The following is a 22654-nucleotide window of genomic DNA, read 5'->3' as shown; positions in this document are numbered from 1 at the left end:
ATACAATTATCTTCGGCCTGGAGTACCTCTTCAATCGGGTATAGGAGCATGAACAGAATCATCAGTCCAGGGTCCCGTAACACAAAGGTTAGCGATTGATCGAACGCTTGATTTTCACGATTGATTGTACATTATAGTCAATGGAATCAATTGTAGAAAAATGTTCTAAGATCATTGCTAAGTTTTGTGTTACAGGCCCCTGGAGTGCATAGGCAGATTGGGGTGAAGAAGGCAGAGGAAGAGAATGAAAAGTTTTTTTAAAAATTAATGCTCTTACTGTCCTTTGATCCCCTCTATTCCCTTATATATATCTCTAAAATCAATTTCACTCAAAACTTACACCCTTCGCCTTCACAAAATTTTGCTCTCATTAAATGAATTTTCAACATCTTGATTACATGTATAAAATGTCCCGTTTCTCTATCACTTTCCTTTTCTCCTCTCTTTCTCATCTTCACTTTGATGTCTCCATCTCTTTTCTAACACTCGGCATGGTAACATAAAGATCAGTATTTGACCGTGGCGCCGATTACTACCATTGATCATACACAATGATCATCAATGCAATGATCTCAATGTATCTCTGGGTGTACAAAGGCATGTTGCCAGGCTTTATCGTACCATGTTTGTACAATGATGGGAGTAAAGGGCGGCCTGAATACCCAGAAGCCATGTGTGTTACGTCACTAACGTGACATTTGCCCCAGCGACAATTGGTCTGCTATAAATTCCACACACTAATCCAATGACTAATTTCCTGTTGGGATTGGGATGTGTTTCATTGAGCTGTTTGTAAAGTAATGAAGTGACTTTGGGAATGACTTGATCTTTTCTTGATGTGAAATATGCACGCACACCAAAATCTCATTGGTGTGGATTTAGCTCCTAAGATAGGATCACCAGTCATTTGTAAAGTCGCTCTTAACTTACGGACAGCTTTACGAAACACCAATCTGGATTCAACACTATACCCACCCTAAACCTAACATAAAACCCTATTGCAACCCTAACCCTGCCCCTACATCTTAGACAAAATAAAGCCCGGAGCAATTGTTGTGTCATAGCCATGTGACGCAGGACTTAGTCCAGTCTTGACAGCCTCCCTACTGGTGGAGCCATGATTTAATTTTCCTCACACTTTAGTTCTCACTGACTGATATTACACACACACACACAAACACAGAGAAATAATCTCATTCGTGATAAGCCAATCATTTATTCCTACTACAATGGAGTAAACTGTAAACCAAAAATTGTTAAATGAAAACAAGTTTGTTAGTTTAAAATTATCATAGAGCAGATAGCCACAAAATTAAACATTCCTGTAATACAAGGGTATATATATTTAACCACTATATGTACCAATCATGCAATACGTGAGTATAACCATGTTGCAAATAAATGAAATATATGGAGCCAAGATATGTCAAGTTTGAAAGGCTTTCCAGTAGATAGAATTAAACTTTGATTCATATTGAATTGTTCCTAAATGCTTCAACAATATGAGAAGAAATGGGCTGTACTAACAATTTATGCTCTACTTTCATTACTACTTTTCTTTTTCTTACAAAGAACAAACATACCAAAATAACCTAGAGAAAGGTTAGGATAATAGCATTTAACTTTTAAGATCATGTTCTCACAAATACATTGATAACAATAATATATAGTTGACAAATCAAATATTACCTTTCATTCATAAAACTTGTCTAGTAATGCATGCTTCCAGTTCTCACCATTTTATATTTAGAACAGGACAGTGTACTCAATGAATAATACTGATCTCACTTAATTAATACTACATTACTTTTAGAAAGAAAATTATACAACATGCCCTAAATAAAAGAACAGCATACATTAGATATCAAACACATCAATTTTAATGCCAATAATTCTGTTAATTTAGAATTCATATGATTAATAATTGCTTAATTTTGTACACCAATGAAGAATCTTAGCATGAAATATAGCAGCATAGATGAAAACTTAAGCAAATATCTCTTACTAGTAAAATCATTACAGGTAGGACTGTAAATGAAATCATCAATTCTTACTCCTTGGTGGAAACATCAGACACATAATTTTTCTCTTGAATTTTAAATGTTGTATATCCACAATACCAAAATACATCAATAACCTGAAATTGGCCTTTTGAGACTTAAAAATCATATAATATAAATGCTCATATCAAATATGTTTTGCTATTTTTAATAGAAAACTTCAAAGAATCCTCCATCACAATGACTCACAATCAGCAATTAATGTTAATTTGCAGATTGTCAAATATAAGACCTGAAATTCTGTTTCGTTTGAGTTTTTCATACATGAAAAAATGTGCCTTGCCTTTATTTTGGCATTTGAAAATTTCCAGTGAATCAAAAAGATAAACACGAATAGGAGGCAATTTCTTTTTCTGGCACTTCAATGTTAATAGCATCCATTGTATATGATATATATTTTCCATTTATCAAAAATCCACAAAAACGAAAATCAAAATATAAATAAATTTAAATACCAGTCCTACTGATGTAATATAACCAAGACACAACAAATTTATTTTAAGGTAAGCTGCTTCTTATTTTTCCACAGTACACCACAACAAATATAGTTCCAGTTAGTATATACATACATATAATTATAAAGGAAAGAACTGCTAAGTTACTCTGTGTTCAGAAAGAAAGTGGCTTTCAACATGTGTTACATGTAATGAAGCAAGTAACACATCTTGGCAATTACTCTCTTTAAGATCATATAGCCTAATAAAAGACAAAGGAACTTGATATGGAGGGATAAATAACGCACATCAATCAAGCATTCTTAAAGGAGCTAATCACAACTTAAACTACCATGGATATATATCACAGGAAAACGTGAAAGTATAAAGCATGACATTACAGAATAATATAATGACATTCTTTTGTTAAGGAAACCAACTGCTACCGATCAAGAATATCAGAGTGAGACTTAGGATCTTGGGTATCTGGATATGTTTTTGTTGTTGAGAAACTGTCAAATCTCTGCAGCGATCTCTCTGCAGGCGCCCCCATCCACCAAACCGTAGATGTCATCGTAGGGTGGGTCTGGGAGATCAACCAAACAGCTGTTCTCATCAAAGAAGCCTCTTGGTGGTGATGTAGCTAGCTGGGTGAAGGAAGCCTTGCAGCTGTTACGTGGCTTAGGCTGGTCAGTGATGCGCTCTACGATGGACCTGGGGATATGGGAGAAACATAAATTCATTAAAAAATTTTCATGGTGTTGACCAAGTGTAAAACGATCAATAATGATCAAACGATCAAAGATCGTTTTCAGTTAAAGTTGCAACACCATGGAAGTCTACATGTGGGACTACAATATTTACCATTTGTAACATCATCAATCAGAGTCAAGAAAGAGCTGAATATTCTTCATTTTCCTGATAGTTTTTGACTAAATCAAAATAATTTCAAGGAATCATGGAAAACAGATGACCATTTCATGGATTTAAAGATGTAAAATGTGAAATTTTAGCAATTTTTTGTAATTTTTTGAAAGCAGGAGCGCGATATTTTGTAAACGTAATGACCCAGGCCTAGTTTCACCACAGATTAATTAATAGCAACACAGCTATTGCATTTGAAATTTTAATAAAAATCTACAATTTAGCATACATCAAATTGATTTGAGCTCCTCAAGGAGAGAGATTCTGAGGAGCTCAATTGAGCTCCTCAAAAAAATGAGAGTGATTTATTGAGCTCCACAAAATTATATACGTGAAGGACTGATATCTCATTTTTATTTTGGTCAGGATCTCTATCAAAATGAAATTTAATAAAAAATCATGCCAAATTTCAAATCATCTACACCCTAACATATGAAGGATGTAAACATTTATATAAGTACAAGTTAAATAGTGCCAGCTATACATTTTGGGGGATTTACCAAAACATAACGAGAGACTTTGAAACTCAAGAGTAAAAAGCTGGCACAGAAAGATAATACGGAATTGAAACTGCTTAGATATCGTTTTCAAATAATCTGCATCAAAAACAAAATTGCTATATTTGTGAGACCATATATATTTTACTCTTGGTTTCTGGTGAATTTCCTTAGTATCTTCCAAATCATCTCAATTCATTGTGAATGACCTACGCAAGAGAGATTGACCCTAGTCTCGTAAGTGTGCGATACCATAACATGATTTTGTGATGGAGGAATCTTGCATTGCTGGCACACATGAAATAATAATAAAAGTCAGTTCTTGTATAGCGCATAACACATAAATAACGTCTCTATACCCTTCCAAAGGACTTGGATATTATTACCCTGGCTTAAGCCCCGCAGCCTTTTACAGCGCTGTGGCATTTCAAGGAATAAATTCCTGCCAGGTACCCATTCACCTCACCTGGGTTGAGTGCAGCACAATGTGGATAAATTTCTTGCTGAAGGAAACTACGCCATGGCTGGGATTTGAACCCAAGACCCTCTGTTTCAAAGTCCGGAGACTAATCCACTGGGCCACAACGCTCCACATTAATGAACAACATGAAACATACATCCAACAGGGTGTAATTCATTACAAAGTTTTTACATTAATGGGTTACGCATTACTTACATATATTCCTTGGATATGATGGAATATAAGATGGGTCGTTTGAAGCCGTTGAATTCAGAGCTGGCACACATAGTGTAGGCTCCCATATCTGTAAGAAAGAACAGGTGGATAATAAATATGAACTATACCGGACCAAAAGATGTTTCATTAGGATTTTATCTTATAATTCAGGGGCGGCGGAACAGTTTTGAAAGTAGGGGGGCTGACCATGCAAGAAATCACAATTAGATGGTAATTTGATCGTTTTTGTACAAGGTTTTGGGGAAAAAATTTGATGTTTTTTGTTTTTTTATGTGTGCTAGTTTTATATTGTGTGCTAGTCTTGTTTGAAGACACACTTGTTGATCTTAAGTTTCAATCAGGGTCTGTGCATGCAGACTAGGGAGGGTGGGGTCATAAAGGCAGTTTAGGAAGTTTGGCATGACTTAATTAATGAACAACTGAAATATGAAATGCAAAACAGCAAGTTGAGATGTTTTTATCAGTCACTGTAACACAGTATAAATAACTTTAGCCAAATGCTGGAATAGAATTGTATTAAAGTGTAATTGAACCTTGCAAATCTTGATCATCATCTCCATATGTAACAGTTAGCACAATGGTCAAGGGACAAAAATGATTGGGAACTCAGTTTTGGCCTCCCACATGACAGTTTTTTTTGTAATTCTACCTAAAGGGGCTTTCACAATGGCTTGTGCAATCATTTATGATCATTTGGTCACAATATATGTTGCACACAAGCACAACGGTTGTAACCAGTCGCACCACCAATTGTGAGAGGGGCTTTTACAAACAGTGGGGTTTTTTTAAAGGTCAAGTCCACCCCAGAAAAATGTCGATTCGAATAAATAGAAAAAAAATCAACTAGCAGAATGCTGAAAATTTCATCAAAATCGGATGTAGAATAAGAAAGTTATGACATTTTAAAGTTTCGCTTATTTTTCACAAAACAGTGATATGCACAACTCAGTGACATGCAAATGAGACAGCTGATGATGTCCCTCACTCACAATTTCTTTTGTTTTTTATTGTTTGAATTATACATTATTTCATTTTTTTTACAGATTTGTCAATAAGGATCAACTTGACTAAACCATATAGTATTAAACAATGCTAATTCCACATGTTCAGGGAGGAATTAATCATTGTTTCACTTGACAATGAGGGGAAAATTAGAATATTTCATATTTCAAGTAATAAAATACAAAAGAAATAGTGAGTGGATGACGTCATCAGTCTCCTCATTTGTATACTGACCAGGATGTGCATATAACTATTTTGTGAAATTACGCGAAACTTTAAATTGTCATAACTTTCTTATTTTACATCCGATTTTGATGAAATTTTTAGTGTTATGCTTGTTGGATTTTTCTCTTTTTATTCAAATCAACTTTATGTTGGGCTGGACTTGTCCTTTAACGAGCCCCACTGATTTTTGTTTCTGCCAAAAGAATTAACTTTGTTCATTTTGTTGATCAGGGTTGGATTGAACCATCATTGTGTAATTCAGACGGCAATTCCTGGGTCATCATATCAACAATCATGGCAGTTCAGTGCTCAGAATCAAAGAAGATAAATCGATCTTCAGACTCGTTCTAACACTGTGAAACAAACTTCAGCAATATCTTAATCTAGTGATTACACATGGTAAGAGGATATACCAAATTGTTGTTCGATTCTCTAAAGAAATTGACCAACAAAAATTAATGAATAAACTCACATTTGTGCTAATTTTGTTAAGAATTTGATTGATAAGCAGTTTTTATTGCCTAAGATAAAAAAATCTCTACAATACTTTTAGTCATACATATAACCTTTTGGCTTTGGATGCAAAGTTCTTCCAAGCTTTAAATTTGTATGAGGTTAGCTTGTCCTACTTGCATTCAATTTTCTTGTTACACAAATAAATTCAAGTATTTAAGTTTTTGTGAGGACACACTCTAAAAAAAATAACACCTCTAAAAAAATACATTATTAACCAATATTTCATACATACAGACCTGCATTAGGACTACAGATCTGTTTCATTTAGACGAGGTTTATCTTAGAAAAGTCAAAATAACACTTGCTTTTCATAATCTATTAAAAAAAATGTTCAGACTTCAACAAATAAGGGGAAATACAAAGAATAAAGTGTACCTTGAAAGATAAGCCATTCTCCAACTTCCAGCTCCGGCATGAGATGGTTCTCAATGATGCGATCCAAACCATCACAAGATGGCCCCCAGATACTGGTGGAGAACATCTGGACATCCCCAACACGCTCCTAAAAAAGTTACCAAAGTCACCCGTTACAATCTATCTAATGTGTTTTATAATGATGAGAGAACATTTCACAAAGATCCCAATCTGCTAGTCAAGCTGGCAATGGAATGAAATAAATCAGATAGAAAGATTGGTCCCTAAAATGGCAGCAAGAAAGGGGGATGGGGGTGATGGTGCCAAAAGTGTGCAAAAAATCCTTCAATGTCACTTCAGAAAATGCAAAAGTGCCGCCATGACAAGATTGGTTGCTTCACTCCCTTGCATTCAGTTTCTTTAGTTTTACGTATTACACATCTTGCCCCCCCCCCCCCCCGGGAAAAAAATATCTTTATTCCTAATTGACATATATTATCACCAAGATACAATTGATGAAAACTTGCAAGAGATTTTTCAAAACTTTGTTCATTTTGTTGATCAGGGTTGGATTGAACCATCATAGAATAATTCAGACGGCAATTCCTGGGTCATCATATCAACAAAACAAATGGATCACCTTACCACTCTCGCCTGCATAACATGATAGCAACATGACTTTGTTACACTGAAATATCGGTGACACGACATTTGCTCCTGCCACAACTGCTACGGGCTTTATTTTGTCTAATAGATAAGGTTCGGGTTGCAATTTTAGGGTTTATTTTATGTTTAGGGATAGGTTTAGGACAGGGTATAGTGTTAAATCCAGGGTTGAAGTTGGCAATTTCATTCATGTGTAGAATTCACAGCAGAGCGATTGTCGCCCGAGCAAATGTCATGGAACCGAAATATCAAGCATTTTCTCTCTCACTTTTAAAATCTCTCTTTTTAATATACAGTGCGTCCCAGAAAAAACGAAACCGAGATTTAGCGATGATTTATCATAACTTAATGAAAAATAAAATAGACAAATGACCTACCAATGTAAAGCTTAGAATCTCCTCTTTCATCTGATATTACTCAGATTATTCCTGATTCACGCATGAGTGAGCAAAAACAATTTGAAGAAAGGATACCAAAAACTCATTTGGCGGGGGGTATCTGAATTTCAAAAAGAAAATCACAAGTCTTAAAAGTTCAATATCTGCTCTTTTATTTGATACCTCAATTACAGAAAATGGTCAAGAAATAACAAAGTTCTGGTTATTTGAAATAAGGCTTGAATTTCCATAATTTCATTAAATAAACTGTTTTCACCGGTTTCCCACAGAAGCTATCGCATGGTTAACAAAAGACTCAATGCATGGCTGATCGTCAACAAAACGGAGTGCCTAGTGAGTTTGAACGCTAGCCTGTAAAACCTCTTCATTTAATGAAATTATTGAAATTCAAGCCTTATTTCAAATAACCAGAACTTTGTTATTTCTTGACCATTTTCTGTAATTGAGGTATCAAATTAAAGAGCAGATATTGAACTTTTGGAAAATGTGGTTTTCTTTTTGAAATTCAGATACAACCCGCCAAATGACTTTTTGGTATCCCCTCTTCAAATTGTTTTTGCTCACTCATGCGTGAAGGAGAAATAATCTAAGTAATATCAGATGAAAGAGGAGATTCTAAGCTTTACATTGGTAGGTCATTTGTCTATTTTATTTGTGATTAAGTTATGATAAATCATCGCTAAATCTCGGTTTCGTTTTTTCTGGGACGCACTGTATAATTCAATAATCCGATGCCACCAATGGAACTTATAGGATACCACAAATTGATGACAATGTCCATGTTCTTGGCCTTGTAAATTGTGAATGAATAAATGCATTGTTGATTTGAGAAGAGGGAGGGGGCTGAATGAATGAACATAAGGAGACACTGATGACAGACTGCATGGATAACCAAATATTCACCTTCAGAAGGGTAGCTTCGACTTCAGCATGGTCGAAGAGAAGACAGTTGAATGAGCCATAGACACCGTCATTAACATAGTACATGAAGGCAGGCTCATCGCACTTGGAGGGAGATATGGTGTTGGCCACAATATCTGTCAGTGAAACAATTAAAAGAAAATCCCATTATACTCGTGCGTAATTCTGTAAGGTATGCGAGACCGACCACGCATAAGTTGGGAACTTCCTGAATTAATTTGTCTGTTTGTAGTTAATATGAGTTGTCATGCTCTCAAATTATCATTGCTTCAGCAGTTTGCTAAGTGAAGTAAGAATAGACCAATTAATGGCTGGATGCAGAATATGGTGAATACTTCATGGAATAGCCATTGTACTGTTGATAGATAATCAGGTTATGTAACTGGGATTTCAAGAATGAAGTGATTAGTTCCGTTAGGAACTATACAAAAAAAAATAGCCTCTAACTTAAAAAGTTGACCAGTATCAGGTTCCATAAAATCTATACACATCGAGACTTATCTGAAACACGAACAAATATTACGAATTACGTCACTTGGACTTATTAGGAGTTGATTGTAATATTTACACACATCCAGACAATACTCTAGGAAGAATGAAACTTATTAATTATTGTAGATCTACTACTAACATAACAAAGCAAAACGAGGCAGGCAATGAGATTTTGCAACATGCTTTTTGCTATCTCTTTCTGCTTTCTGAATTAAATTCTCTAACAAGAATAAACTTGCTCCCCCCCCCACCAATAAAAGTCCTAACACACCCAACCTCATAATATTTTTGTGGAGGCGCGATAGCTCAGTCGGTAGAGCGGGGGACTCATATTCCGGTGACCCGGGTTCGATTCCCACTTGGTGCGCTACCCCTTTGGTAAGGCATTAATCCTCAGTACCAGGTCCTTCGGAGAGGACCTTAAGCCGTCGGTACTCTGGTTGCTTGCTTACAAGCATTCATGCTTTCTTAGCAATCAGGTAAAAAATCACCACCAATACCAAAAAAAAGCCTACCTTCACTTTCGTGGACTTTGAAGGTGGGGATATCTCTGGCTACCATTCGCTTAGCAGTGATGTTGACAGCTAAGGTGAAGGCAGAGGCGACGTAGAAACGGCCGGGCTCAGCAATCACACGTACTCCGCTACCTACGGGAAAGTTCTCCGCGAGGGCTTGGTTGATGACTGTCGCAAACTAACGGGAAGAAACATAAATTGAGTACAAAATATCAACAAGATACAATAACTACTTGAGCTTGACTCTTCCTAAATGGAAGAAACTGATACACTCCAGCCTCAGTAAAAAATCAAAATTATCAGTCATTATCGCTTTTTTCCATCAAGTTCCTTATGGACTTGCTTCTGTTAAGTTTATCTGATGGAGATAATAACTGACAAACATTCTATCAAAGAGATTCAATCTTGAAATCTTCAAATTCTGGGACATGATGATGGGCTGTAAACGGTCTCACATGAATTTTGGAATGTTCTGTAGAAGTGGCATAAAAAAAAGAAATATGAGCCCATTGATAAGATCCCTACGAAATCTAATTGTCAAATTTAAAATCCATGTTGCTACTTACCTCCTCAAATTTGATTGGTGCAGAATCCTGGCCGGGGAATCCCCCTCCAATGTCAAGGAGGTTCATCTTAAAACCAAGGTCATTGCCAAAGTCAAAAAGCTCCTTGGAATTACGGATAGACTCGATGTAGGTCATGGGGTCGCGGCATCCACTGCCAACATGGAAGCTGTCATGGCAAAAAACAAAAACAGAAGAATTTTTTTTAGTCATTAGTTGTTTCAATGTTCCATTTGTTTTCTTGCCTCTTCTTAGCATGCATGCTTGTTTGCAAATATTATTCCCAATGGCTTAGATGAAATTCCAGTCCAATGGTATCTTTCATGAAATCCTTGATGTTGATTGGCTATTGCTCATTGTCACCATTGTAACTCCCATTAGATGGCAAAGTTAACAAAAGAGTTACTTCTTTGCAAAATGACCCTGAGCATTTTTGTTTTACCCCCCAAGAAAATCAATGGAAATGTCAATGTCATAAGCACAAATCAGATTGGAATGTTAAAGACTTGCTGGGGAGATTCATTATGTTGTAAATACAATTGATATCTTTCAACCCAGTAAATAAGATCGCATTGATCGATCTTATTCATTGGGTTGAAAGCCATAAAGTGTATTTACTATATAATGAATTCAAATTATTTAATAGATTGATAGCATAAAACAAAATTCTGAACAAGACCCTTCTCTGTCGTTCTTACCTGATTCCAACGACATCAAGCTCCAAGTCTTGGGCGGTACGAAGCAGAGCAGGAGCATGACGGGGATGGCAGCCAAACTTGAGACCCAGTTGACATTGGGCAGTGGAATCATCAGTCAGGATACGAAGAACAAGCCTGTCCAAGTCAGAACATAAAACAAGGTTCATTTCATGTATGTTCAGGGAATAAGTTTACGTCTCAAATTAGATTAGCATTTCTGGATGTAAGTGAACAGCTTTCAACTATGTAAAACTATGTAGTCCTATGTAAAAATTGATACATTGTTTGGCAGTTATAAAAACAAGTAGTTCAAATTGCAATGCGATTCCAGGAAAATAATTCCGCAATTTCATTGTACCCGCCAAATACATTGTAAGAGATCAAAACAACCATCCATCTTTCAATCAGAAGGACATCCCACTCATGGCGTGTTTCCTTCTGCAAGAAATGTATCCACATTGTGCTGGACTCGACCCAGGTGAGGTGAATGGGTACCCGGCAGGATTAATTCCTAGAATGCACTGAGCTAAAACGCACCTCATTTTAAATTTGGGTATTATTAATAGTAATAACAAAGCGCCTCGGAATAGATTATATCTACATGTAGATAGATGGCGCTATGTAAGTGTCTATCATTATAACAATTCGGGGGTATGTGTGATACTAATGATATATATGACTGTATTCAAAAATTTAAAGGGGAATCCAACCCAAATAAAAACTTGTTTTTATAAGAAAAAGAAAAATCAGACAAGTTGATCGGTGAAAGTTTGAACAATATTGGACAAACAACAAGAAAGTTATGAATTTTTAAAAGTTGTAAATATTAGTAATCACTATACTCATGGAGACTTCAAATTGGCCGCATATGGGATGTCATAGTGATGTAAGGCAAGGACTACTCTTCCATGTACTCCAATACATATTATGGCTAAAATGTCATTTTTCCCCAAAGTTTTACTTCAAATTATATTTTTCTTTCATGAGGACATTAAACAATATACTACCTAGGTTATATTTAGATTACTGCCCCAGGGGAATGGGTACTTAGGAGAAAACCACAAATCCCTGATAATAAAGTACATGGCCTATGGGAAAGTTGTCCTTGCCCTTGTCATAACTTACTTACCCAGTTGCCAATTTGAAATGTACATACTATTAGTGATCTCAATTTTAAAGCAGCTATAACTTTCTTATTGCTTGTCCGATTTCTTTCAAACTTTCACCATTCTGTTTAATTTATTTTTCTCCTTCCCAACAAAACATTTTATGGCCAAGGCTGGATTCCCCTTTAAAGTAATACCAATGCACTGACACACAAGAGGGAGTTGTAACATGCTCAGCATGACTTTTGAATAGACTCCCTGCAGACAGTTGTTGGAGTTGGACAAAGATATGGTAGTGCCACTGCAATTGCTTCATCAATGACGTTACATGGAAGGATGCATCCCCTTTCTTCATGATCATGCTTGCTCCAGATTAAAAAATTGTACATAGGAATGGCTAGTTGCCAGTTTTTATACGTGTTACATCAAAATATTGACCTGTTGACCTCAAACGTTAGCAGTACCAGTGGTGAGCCCGGGAGCCTACTTAACACACTGATGGTAAATTACGTAATACTTACTTGGCATCAGGGAAGACCTTCTTGACCTTGAGCAGCTCTGCTTCGTTGTCAAAGGTCATAAGACGTACATCATTATCGGCTGCATACTTGAGATGGGATCGTTGTTTGCAGGGATTGGCAAAGATGATCCGGGATGGAGACACACCAATCTTGAGAATCTCCTGGATTTCAGTCTGTGGGGAGGAGATGATAGAGATTAAGGTCAGAGGATGGCTAGACAGGGCTTACAATTGTTTGTAAATGGCTGAAAATTTGCTGTACACGGCTTTAAACGGGTAGGAACCATTGCTTATGGCCATTAAATGTCTATAAATAGTTTAGCATTGCTGAAAATGGATGGAAATGAAATACCTATCACATTCTGCAGGATGAATAGAATATGGGTGATGGTTCCACCTTTCATTATGCATGGTCTACATTATCAGGTTTGGCCAGTGCCCATTTAACACAGAGAAACAGGAAAAGGAAAAAATTCTACATATTTTGTACACAGCGTGACAGCCCAAGTGCATGATCTATTGTTGATAACAAAAAAATAAATAAAATCGCTTGCAAGAAACAATCTTCAAAGCAACAATAACCTTTATAACAATTTTTTTTTCTAATATTCTTGGCAAACTTAACACAATGATTCTCATTTCAGATATATCTACATTCAATTTAGAAATGTAATATGCTGATTGGGAAGAAGTGAATAGGGCCAGCTTGAAAAAAAATTTATAAACTATCTGAATTCACTTAGAGGAATATCATCGAAGACCAAGAGCACTGATGCATACATCACCTGTACCTTTGATTCTCTACTGTACATTTATTGTAAATAAATCTTTCAGCTATAATCTAATAGCTCTCAAACTCAAACCAAGATGATGAGCATTTGATATGTAATACAATTCAGTTAGTTAATAAACATCAGTAATTAGTTTTCAGGACAATAACCTCAGATTTTCAAAGCTTTTATAGAGCTAGATTTGTGAGGGCTCTAATCCCCAGACAGACAGTTTTATACCAGTAACGTTTACTACTTTCATCTCTGTTGTCATATAATTTATGTTTCACCCCCCCCCCCTTACATACTATTAACATTTACCAAAGTCATCTATGTCATCATACAATTAATTTGTCTTTTGACCCCCCCCCCCCCCGTATAAAATGCTCGTTCATTTGAGCAAAAACAAAACATCAAAATCCAGTGTTATGAATAAATGCAGGTAGGGATGTTTTATCAGAGTTGTCTATCTGATTGGCATACCTTGCTGGCACAGTCAAAGCCAATGTTTAAGGCTGCAAGAAGCTTCAGGACATGAACATCTGGGTTGCATTTCACAGCTGTTATGGAAAGAAAAGATATATGTAAAGTTTATGGCATTGGCTATAGTAATGGAATGCAAAATTCCTCCCAAAATGCATGCTTTGGGGTGACCATTCTTTCTACAATCCCCCCCCCCCCCAAGATCTGTCACAAACAATATTCAAGATTATTTAGAAAATCAATATTCTAAGTTCTAACTATAGCAGAATAATGATATTTGCTTGTACTGCATAATTGCTTGTTACCCTGAAAAAGTAGCCTCTAAAATTGAAAGAAATAGCCCTCCAAAAATCCGCGATAGCCCCAATATGGCAAAAAAAATCACCCCTAAAATATAAGAAATTATTTCCTAGTTTGCTTGAAAGTGTCGGCACAAATTCACCTTCTTTCCCTTCCAGTTGTTTTTATTTTCCATATGATTGATATGAACAATATTAAATATTTAAAAGATACTGTAAATCAAAATTTAAGATTTTTTCTTTTAACAAGACCTTTGCCATGTTAACCAATATTTTTAGTTAATCCCTCAAAAGTGATGGTCACTGTTCTACTTCATCACTAAATAAGGCAAATGCGGATGTCCTTAAATTATATGTATTTCAGTGGATGTATTTTGTAAATTTACATGGAAATTAATGAAGTTGGGATTCCGGTCACAAGTAAAAGTTGGGTATTTTCCCCCCTTTTGCTTTACACATGTAAATCCCTCTATCAAGGATGGAATGGCTTGAAAATGTCAGGGATACAATTTGTGTTTCCAGCTTTTAGATATCACTAAAAATTGTAAAGATTATAAGGGCCCTTTTACAATAGAAATAAATAGAGAGCGCGATAAACATCCTTCAAATTTAGACAAAAGCTCAACGGAAGAAAAAATTGGAATGTTAGAAACTCCAATATAATTCACATAATTCACTATATAAAAACCCTTTGCCTGGTGTTAACAACTACCGGTACATGAAGTTTCAAAGGATCTTGCACAATACTTTGTTCATGCTTGAGGGAACAACAAACTTCAAACCCCATTTTCTCCTCAAGCTATGAAGCTCTCATTGATATTCTACCTAATTAGCTTGAATAGTTACTCACTGTCTGGGGTATATACAAAATATTATGACACAAGTTATATTACTTTAAAAAAAAATTTAGAATCTCTTTTCAAACTGTTAGAAAATAATAAACATGCTAGCTAGTTGACAGTTTAGTCTTGCAGTCAGAAATGGGATTGGAAATACATACGGTACATGTACGTCCCAAATTTTTATTTCTTTGTTTTCTTGCAAAAAAACAGACCAAGGCCCCATTGCATAAGTTACTATTCTGATACACTTTGCCATCCAATGGTAACTTCCCTAAAATCCTTGACTCTGATTGGCTAATTATAATGGTTACCATGACAGTTACCATTGGATGGCAAAGTTACTATAATAGGAACTTTTATGCAATGGGGCCTAAGTCGGGTATGTAACGTACGTACATGTATGATTTCTGATACCTGCAACTTCGTAAACATAGTCATATAATCAAGCAAGCAAAGAAATTCTTATTTGTAAAGAAAACAAGCATAGCATATGTGATGGTACTGTCATGTACATGTAGACCCTACAGTGTGTATAAAAGGAATTATGGTCATGTATGCAGTACAGTGTAATATAACATGCAGAAATACAAGATACAAGAAATACATTTCAATGCATTGGACATGGTTTTATAACCAAAGCTCAGTGCTCCTGGTACAAAAATGTAGCATTGCTATAATAAAGATAATTTCTTAAATGACCTGGTTGCAATGCCCTGCATACATACATTGCTCATTCTCTCAGCAATTACAAATATTCTACCACAATCATTTAGCACATATCTTATTACATACCAGTACACAGTATACAAACTAATTGGGTGATTAGGGAATTTCATTGGATTCTGTTCAAACTCATTTTGATTGAGACAGTTACAACTGAAATTATTCATTTACATGTAATTTCATTTCAGATTCTACATGTATGTAGTTAATAGGCTTGGGCATCAGAGTCTAGTAATCAAGTCTACCTGAATTTCTGAAAGACCCTGATCTGGCCTCTCTTATCTTTTGATCACAGAATTATCCCCCCTTCACAGATTAAGTTTCGGTAACAAAAAGAAAACCAAAAAGTTGATTTGAGAAACAGAAAAAATGAGTGGGGTATAGAAAGAGGGGGAAGGAGAGAGAGGGGGATATTAAAGGAAAGAGTTCAAGCTGAAGTTAAGTTTGTTGTGAAAATAAAAGAAAAAATATTGATGCAGGTGTAAAGAAAATCCATCAAAGATTAGAGAGTTACTAGAACTTAAAGATTTTGGTATATGTCATCATGACCAGCTCTGCAACAAATGTTAAGTAACATAAAATGAATAATATCAAATTTTATAATGCTTCCTGATGCAAAATCTTCCTTTTTCTTTTTTCTTTCAGGAGCAGGTGTGAAATAATTTGTCTGTTGATTTCTAAGAGAAGCTACATTAAAAGCAATTTTCTTTTTTTTATAAAAAATGACATTTCATTGAATTTTTAACCACATATCATCTGGGAAAACGACTCGCATATGTCACATATCAACAAATTTTCTAATTTAACTTTTTTTTAAATTTTTGATGGATATTCCTAACCCTTATTTTTTCTGCTATTTTTTGTCAGGGTAAACTTCCCCTTTAATCATGCTACTGGACACATTAGCTCCATGCACTATATGGACATGAAAAGAGCTACACTGTCGGTGTGTAGTCTGGTTGTTAAGTACCAGCAGACTCAACTCCCCTCGGAACTGAAGCCTGGGGTTAGAACTGATGTTAATTTCTGGGAAAGCTATGTAGGAGAGTAATCAATTTTTACTACAAAAAATATTTTACAAAGACAGAACCCGTAAAAAAACCCCTCTTTTATGTCTTTCACATTCAAAGTTTTTATCTTTTGCTTACCATAATGGGGCTCCACTCTTGGAAGATTTCGGAGCCACTTGCGATGCTTCTGGATGATATCTCCAAGGTCTCCAATGAAAAAAGCATCATCAGCATCCTAACAATGACAACAATACAACATTACAATAGCTGTATTATTTCGTCAAGCCCAAATGAGGCCCAAAATCAGAGAGATGGATTGGATTGTTTTCCTTCTTTTTCTTTTAATACCTTTGATGCAGTGCTGCATACAGAAAATTATGCATGTGATGATACATTTATGCAGTCAAAAGTATAAGAGCTTTTTTAAGCCCTTGAATGCAAGTTCTTCACCCACATTGTAACATATTCTCACAAAAACATTGCATGTGTGTATTTTGGGTCTGCAAAAAAAATAAAATAAATAACACCTTGTTTTCGCATTTTTGGGTCGGTTGAAATAGGGCAACATGACAATATTTTAGGCCTCACAAACTCACTACCGATATGCATCCCCTTCTCCATAATTTTTCCTCACACAGAGAAACACAGGGTTTTTTCTACTTAAAAGTGAAAACAGACTGAAACCAGTATATCTTCTGAAATTTTTTTCAAGTATAATAATAATAATCATAATAATATATTGTATTTATATAGCGCTTAATACATGGTGTTTCTAAGCGCTTAGTATAATGAGTCACTATAATGTACTTTGACTTTTTTTCAGAGAATAACAAAACTGTATGCCTACATTCATTACTTCTAATACAAGAAAATCTTTCTTCCTCCCAATTTTCATTGTACATTCTTAATCAAAAACATGAATGTATACTTATTTCCTTTTATTTGTAAGCACAATCTGCTACTTATATTCTTAGTGCATCTAAATATCCAGCATTACTAACACTGAAATCCTTTAGGTGAAATGTAAAAAACATTTCTCTGTCATCTGGATTCATATCACTGCCATGTCAGAGCTCAAAGTAAGAATTCAAACACTTAAAGAGAAATTCCAGTAGTTGCAGTAAACACTGATTTCATTAGAAAGTCTGTAAAACCAGGCTTAATTGTCAGTACATGTATATCATCGAGGATCTAGATCTGGTACAGTTACATAAACTGAACTTTGTGAAATCTTGCAATCTACGCTGAAAAATGTTCAGACTGAACTTCCCCAACACAGATAAGCGCACGTGGGACAGTGTATAATTATTGCTTTGAGCGTCGGGCCCGACGCTCTACCCGAATCCTGTGCTTATTTGCTGATTTCTCAGCAATTACACAATTTCTTCCAGAATCCTTTGGCACATGCGTTTTATTTATACAAACAGACACTTTGGTGGTCATTTCAATGGATTCTGTACGAACTCATTTTGATATCGTTACCAAAACTAGCATTTACCTTTAAAAGGGAAGGCAGTGCTGACTTTAGGAGGCATCCATCGCCAAGGCCATTAAAAAAGGGCATCAATAGTAAATGTACTTTTCTTTTGAAACACATGCACTGGATTACCACAGGTCACTAATATATATACAGGAAAAAGAGCACTTATTTTGGCCTCAAGTAGACGGATTTAGATGGTCATCAATGCCATTCTGGGGACATCAGAGACCATGGACTAGGATGTCCTTGGGTTAATTTGAGCCCTGTCATGTTATTCAAATTAAAATTTCACATTCAATTCGGCTTTAATAACAAATGATCATCAAAACGTCTGAAAATTAACGAGTTCACAATTAAAAATAACAGATTACAATGAATACATAAAATACATGATCCATAAGTTATTTCATTTTCAACGTACCTCTCTCATCGTGGGATCGTTGATCTTAGATACAATGATATCCTTGAGAGTCATTTCTGAGCTGTCAAACAGCTCGGTTTTCAGGCTTTTAGCATTAAGTTGTTCCATTATGGTAACAGTTCCTTTAAGAATGCTTGAGCAAAGAGATTGATAAAATAGTCCACAAATCGAGGCCAAAGTCAAGGGATGTGCTAGGAAATTCGAAGAAGGCTGTAAGGAAAAAAGTATTAAGAAATAGACATTGTGAATAACCAGGTAACTTGTGCCACATTTGGAATAGTATTAATCTCATAAGAAATTACTGAAACTGAATAGCACACATAGATTACCCTTAATTTCCCTCATGTTAAACACATGTATAGAAAATTAAACACATGTTTAGAAAAGATTTTATTCACACTCGAGATATAGTAGTACGTGATTTTTAACAGATGCCATTCCAACAATAAACAAACAATGAACAAAATATGTGAATCTGTTCCAACATAATTTAGAGAAGGTGTATCACTGTATCATTCATATCTGTCCAAGCACATTACAAAAATGAGAAGTTCAAATTTTGGTATTGTATCACACGGAAAAGGGGATTGTAATAGATCTCATTGCTGCATCAGATATAGTATGCCAGAGAGCATTTGACTGCTCTATGATGTATACATGAGTGAATGGAATACAAATTGTACTCACATAGCAAACTGGAACCAGATTGAACCCAGTAAATATCAGCTAGGTTCCCACTCAGGCTCGAAGTTAACGTCTAACTGGTCTCGGTAAAGTGCGCCGCCAGGCTCAGTGCTCCAGTACTTGTTACAATGCCCACCCTGAAATAACAATGTAAACAATATATATTATTATTATTATCATAATTCATTATTTGGCAAAATGAAAATCACATTAAGAACGCAAACACTTCAAAGATCAAAGAATGAACAATACTTAGTAGAAATAGAGATTAACCACTGGAATGCCAGGGGCAGTAATAATTAACTGAATAACTGTGACAATAATCCTTCTGCCCCACTTCGAGTGGGGCAATGAATGACATACATCAATTTAAATATGCCATGTTAAGATCTGTTTAACTTTGAAAAAAAACCTGCAAATTCCTAAATAATAATATTATAAATGTATTAGGTTTGAATAAATATATTTTATGAAGTATTGTTAGCAAAATTAATATTGATTAGAAACTGATTTAATATAAAATTGTCTGTTTGGAATGTAAATGTAATGTACATGTACTATGTAGGACTCCAGAGGGAGATTTTTGTGACTAGCAAAGAACTTCCATTTCTGAAATGACATCAAGCATTCCAGGAATTCCATCCTACCCTAGGGCCTAATAAAAAGAGGTGTTTTCGTCCCCACCAATCTCATTAACAATTCAAAAACCCTCTCGTCATGAATATCATTTGGATAAAAGAAGCTACTTTTTGAGGGCTTGCCGACTGACTGGCCCGGCGATTGGGCGAATCATTTCCGATTTCTCTTGGCCATATGCCCGCACAACACGTGAATGAAAATAGTTCCGGTCGCAGATGTCAGCGAGCCCACAAAGCACGATCAAAAATATAATTTCAGGCAATCAATTCCATTATTTCAATAAGTTATAACATCAAAATATCATTGAGGATTCGTTGTTTCATAAAATCTGAAAATTCATTCAATAATTGCTTGAGAAAAAACAGTTTTTTGAAGTCGTCTCTCAAAGCAATTAGGCCTACCACGCAGAGTCAATACGGTACTCAATACTACATGTAAAATAGCGCAATGCCAAACGAGGCGAGTTTCGTTTGGCTCGCCTCGTCCTCACCCCAAATAAGTTAGAAAAACATACAAAATTATAAATAATATACTCACCTGGACTGACAGTTCAGTCGAACGAACACGGGAATTCTTAAACGACGGAATTTTGGCGAATTATAGGGACAACCACAGATGAAAAAATGACGGACATTTGGCTTGATGACAAGCCGAGATTTCTCTCATTCCTCATTCAGCGAACACGAAAACTCGAATGCATAAAATATGATAAGATATAATCCAGCGCGCGCTGTATGTAATTGCTGCGTACGTACGCGTACAGCGCGCGGCGATCGTAAGTGAGAAATCGAAAGGGGCCGTTTTAGATCATGCTTTTTTGTAATATAGACCCATAGAGATGTATATAGACCCTACATGTTTTTTTACATGACAGCGGGAAAGGGGGTGGGTGGGTGTGAAGGCCGCCACCACACAGGAGGAATTGGGGCATAGATCTAGGACCTACCCATAATTCACCATGACGGTCTTCATCAAGAATCACAAAAGAGTCGACCGCTATTCATAATCCCAACTTGGAATCAACAAGGGTCGCTAAACATATAAAAAAAAATGAATGAGGGTCACTTGTCATAATAGGAAATCGTCGGTAAATTTCATAGAGAAAACGACGTCCCCCGTTATAAATGACTGTCTCTCTAGCTTAGTGTTTTCGAGATCCAAGCCGGTATCCAAACTAACTGATCGAGTTAATTTGATTTTTTTTTTAAGTTGCGAGCGAGCAACAGTTTTCACATTTTCATTACGAAAATCCAATTGTGTGATAGATTTTGACATAATATTCAGAAAATCATATTTCGCCCTTTACTCTTTCCTTTTCTTTTTTTTTTATGGTCTGTACGCCACAGTGAAAAGTATAATTTTTTTATAATTGTGCGCGACTCGCTCCCAATCATTTTGAAAAAAAAGGGAATTTTACATTTTAGAAAAAGGATATTTTTTTCCTACGGGGAATTTTTGGGGGCACTTGCCCACCCCCCCCCCCCCCAGGTTCCGCCACCCCATATGCGGCAGTCGCGTGATGAGTAAAAAAATATTCAGAAATAATATCTTAAAATTTCCTCTTTTTTTTTATTCTTGGTTCAGAACTACTTTGGGCCGTGGCCCAAACCTTACATTATGCGACAATGCTCCCGGAACCTCTTGATATTAAAGTCATTTGAAACCTAAGGCCTATACGCTTTCCAAAAGATACAAGAAATTAAGAAATATGGTTCAAAGAGAGGTGAAAAAGGCCAAATTAGAATACCTAAATACAAAATAAAATAGAAGAAAATAAAAATGATTCTAAAAGACTTTGGCAGAATCTAAAAAGTTTGGGATTAAAAAAGAAAAATAGAAATTAAGGACCAAGATCTTAGTCGTTTCAATTGACGGAGAATCGTGTCATGATAAGACAACTATTTCCGATAAATTCAATTCCTATTTTACAAATGTCGCAGCTACGTTGGTAGATAAACTTCCATCTTAAATTGCAAAGACATTTTCAGTGCAGACAGTGAGAACATTCGTGAATTTTATGAAAAAAAAGGTATAAGCCAAGATAAATTTGAATTATTACCTGTTAGGGATCAATTCATTTTTAATGAGTTGCGTAAATTAAATGTATCAAAAAGCACTGGGTTAGATTTGATCCCTGCTAAATTTCTAAAAGAAGGAGCACAGAGTTTGTACAAACCATATTTTTTTGGATAAATCTATCTATCTTTACTAGCACTTTCCCAGAGGATATGAAAATTGCAAAAGTAACTCCTATTCATAAGAAGAAATATAAAACTGCTGTTGAAAACTATAGACCTATCAGTGTTTTAAGCATATTATCCAAAATTCTAGAAAAGGCGGTATGTGTTAAGATCGAAAAATATTTTAAAGAAAATGATTATGATTTACGAATATCATGCAGTCTGGTTTTCGACATGACTATTCGACTGAGACATGCCTTATTCACTTGACTTATTATCTGAGAACTAATATTTCTAAGGGACAAATCGTTGGGATGGTACTCCTAGATCTTCAAAAAGCATTTGATACAGTTAATCATGGCACCTTATTGAAAAAATTACAAATAATGGGTTTTAACCAGGCTACTGTATAGCATGGTTCAAATCCTATACTTGTCGAATCGACATCAAGTAGTGGCTATTCGCGATATTCGTTCCAAAATTATGCCTATAACGTGTGGAGTTCCACAGGGAAGTATTTTAGGCCCAATTCTAT

The 22654-nt window shown here is 35.6% G+C and overlaps 1 protein-coding gene across 1 annotated transcript; it reads right to left on the bottom strand.

Annotated features, from left to right (window-relative positions):
- Window positions 1–1196: 1196 nt before the first annotated feature.
- On the bottom strand, window positions 1197–20821 carry LOC129280487 (ornithine decarboxylase-like). Its single transcript, XM_064112524.1, has 13 exons — window positions 20477–20821; window positions 19304–19437; window positions 18617–18826; window positions 16854–16950; window positions 13842–13918; window positions 12590–12762; window positions 10963–11097; window positions 10268–10433; window positions 9702–9879; window positions 8677–8810; window positions 6731–6857; window positions 4592–4679; window positions 1197–3208 (listed from the first exon to the last, which is right to left on the bottom strand). The coding sequence occupies exons 3-13, from the start codon at window positions 18722–18724 to the stop codon at window positions 3010–3012; spliced, it is 1482 nt and encodes a 493-aa protein (XP_063968594.1). The 5' UTR covers window positions 18725–18826; window positions 19304–19437; window positions 20477–20821; the 3' UTR covers window positions 1197–3009.
- Window positions 20822–22654: the final 1833 nt, after the last annotated feature.

This window comes from Lytechinus pictus, chromosome 17 (assembly GCF_037042905.1).
Source record: "Lytechinus pictus isolate F3 Inbred chromosome 17, Lp3.0, whole genome shotgun sequence".
NCBI classification, from domain to species: domain Eukaryota; kingdom Metazoa; phylum Echinodermata; class Echinoidea; order Temnopleuroida; family Toxopneustidae; genus Lytechinus; species Lytechinus pictus.
This window is presented reverse-complemented; position numbering and strand designations above follow the sequence as displayed.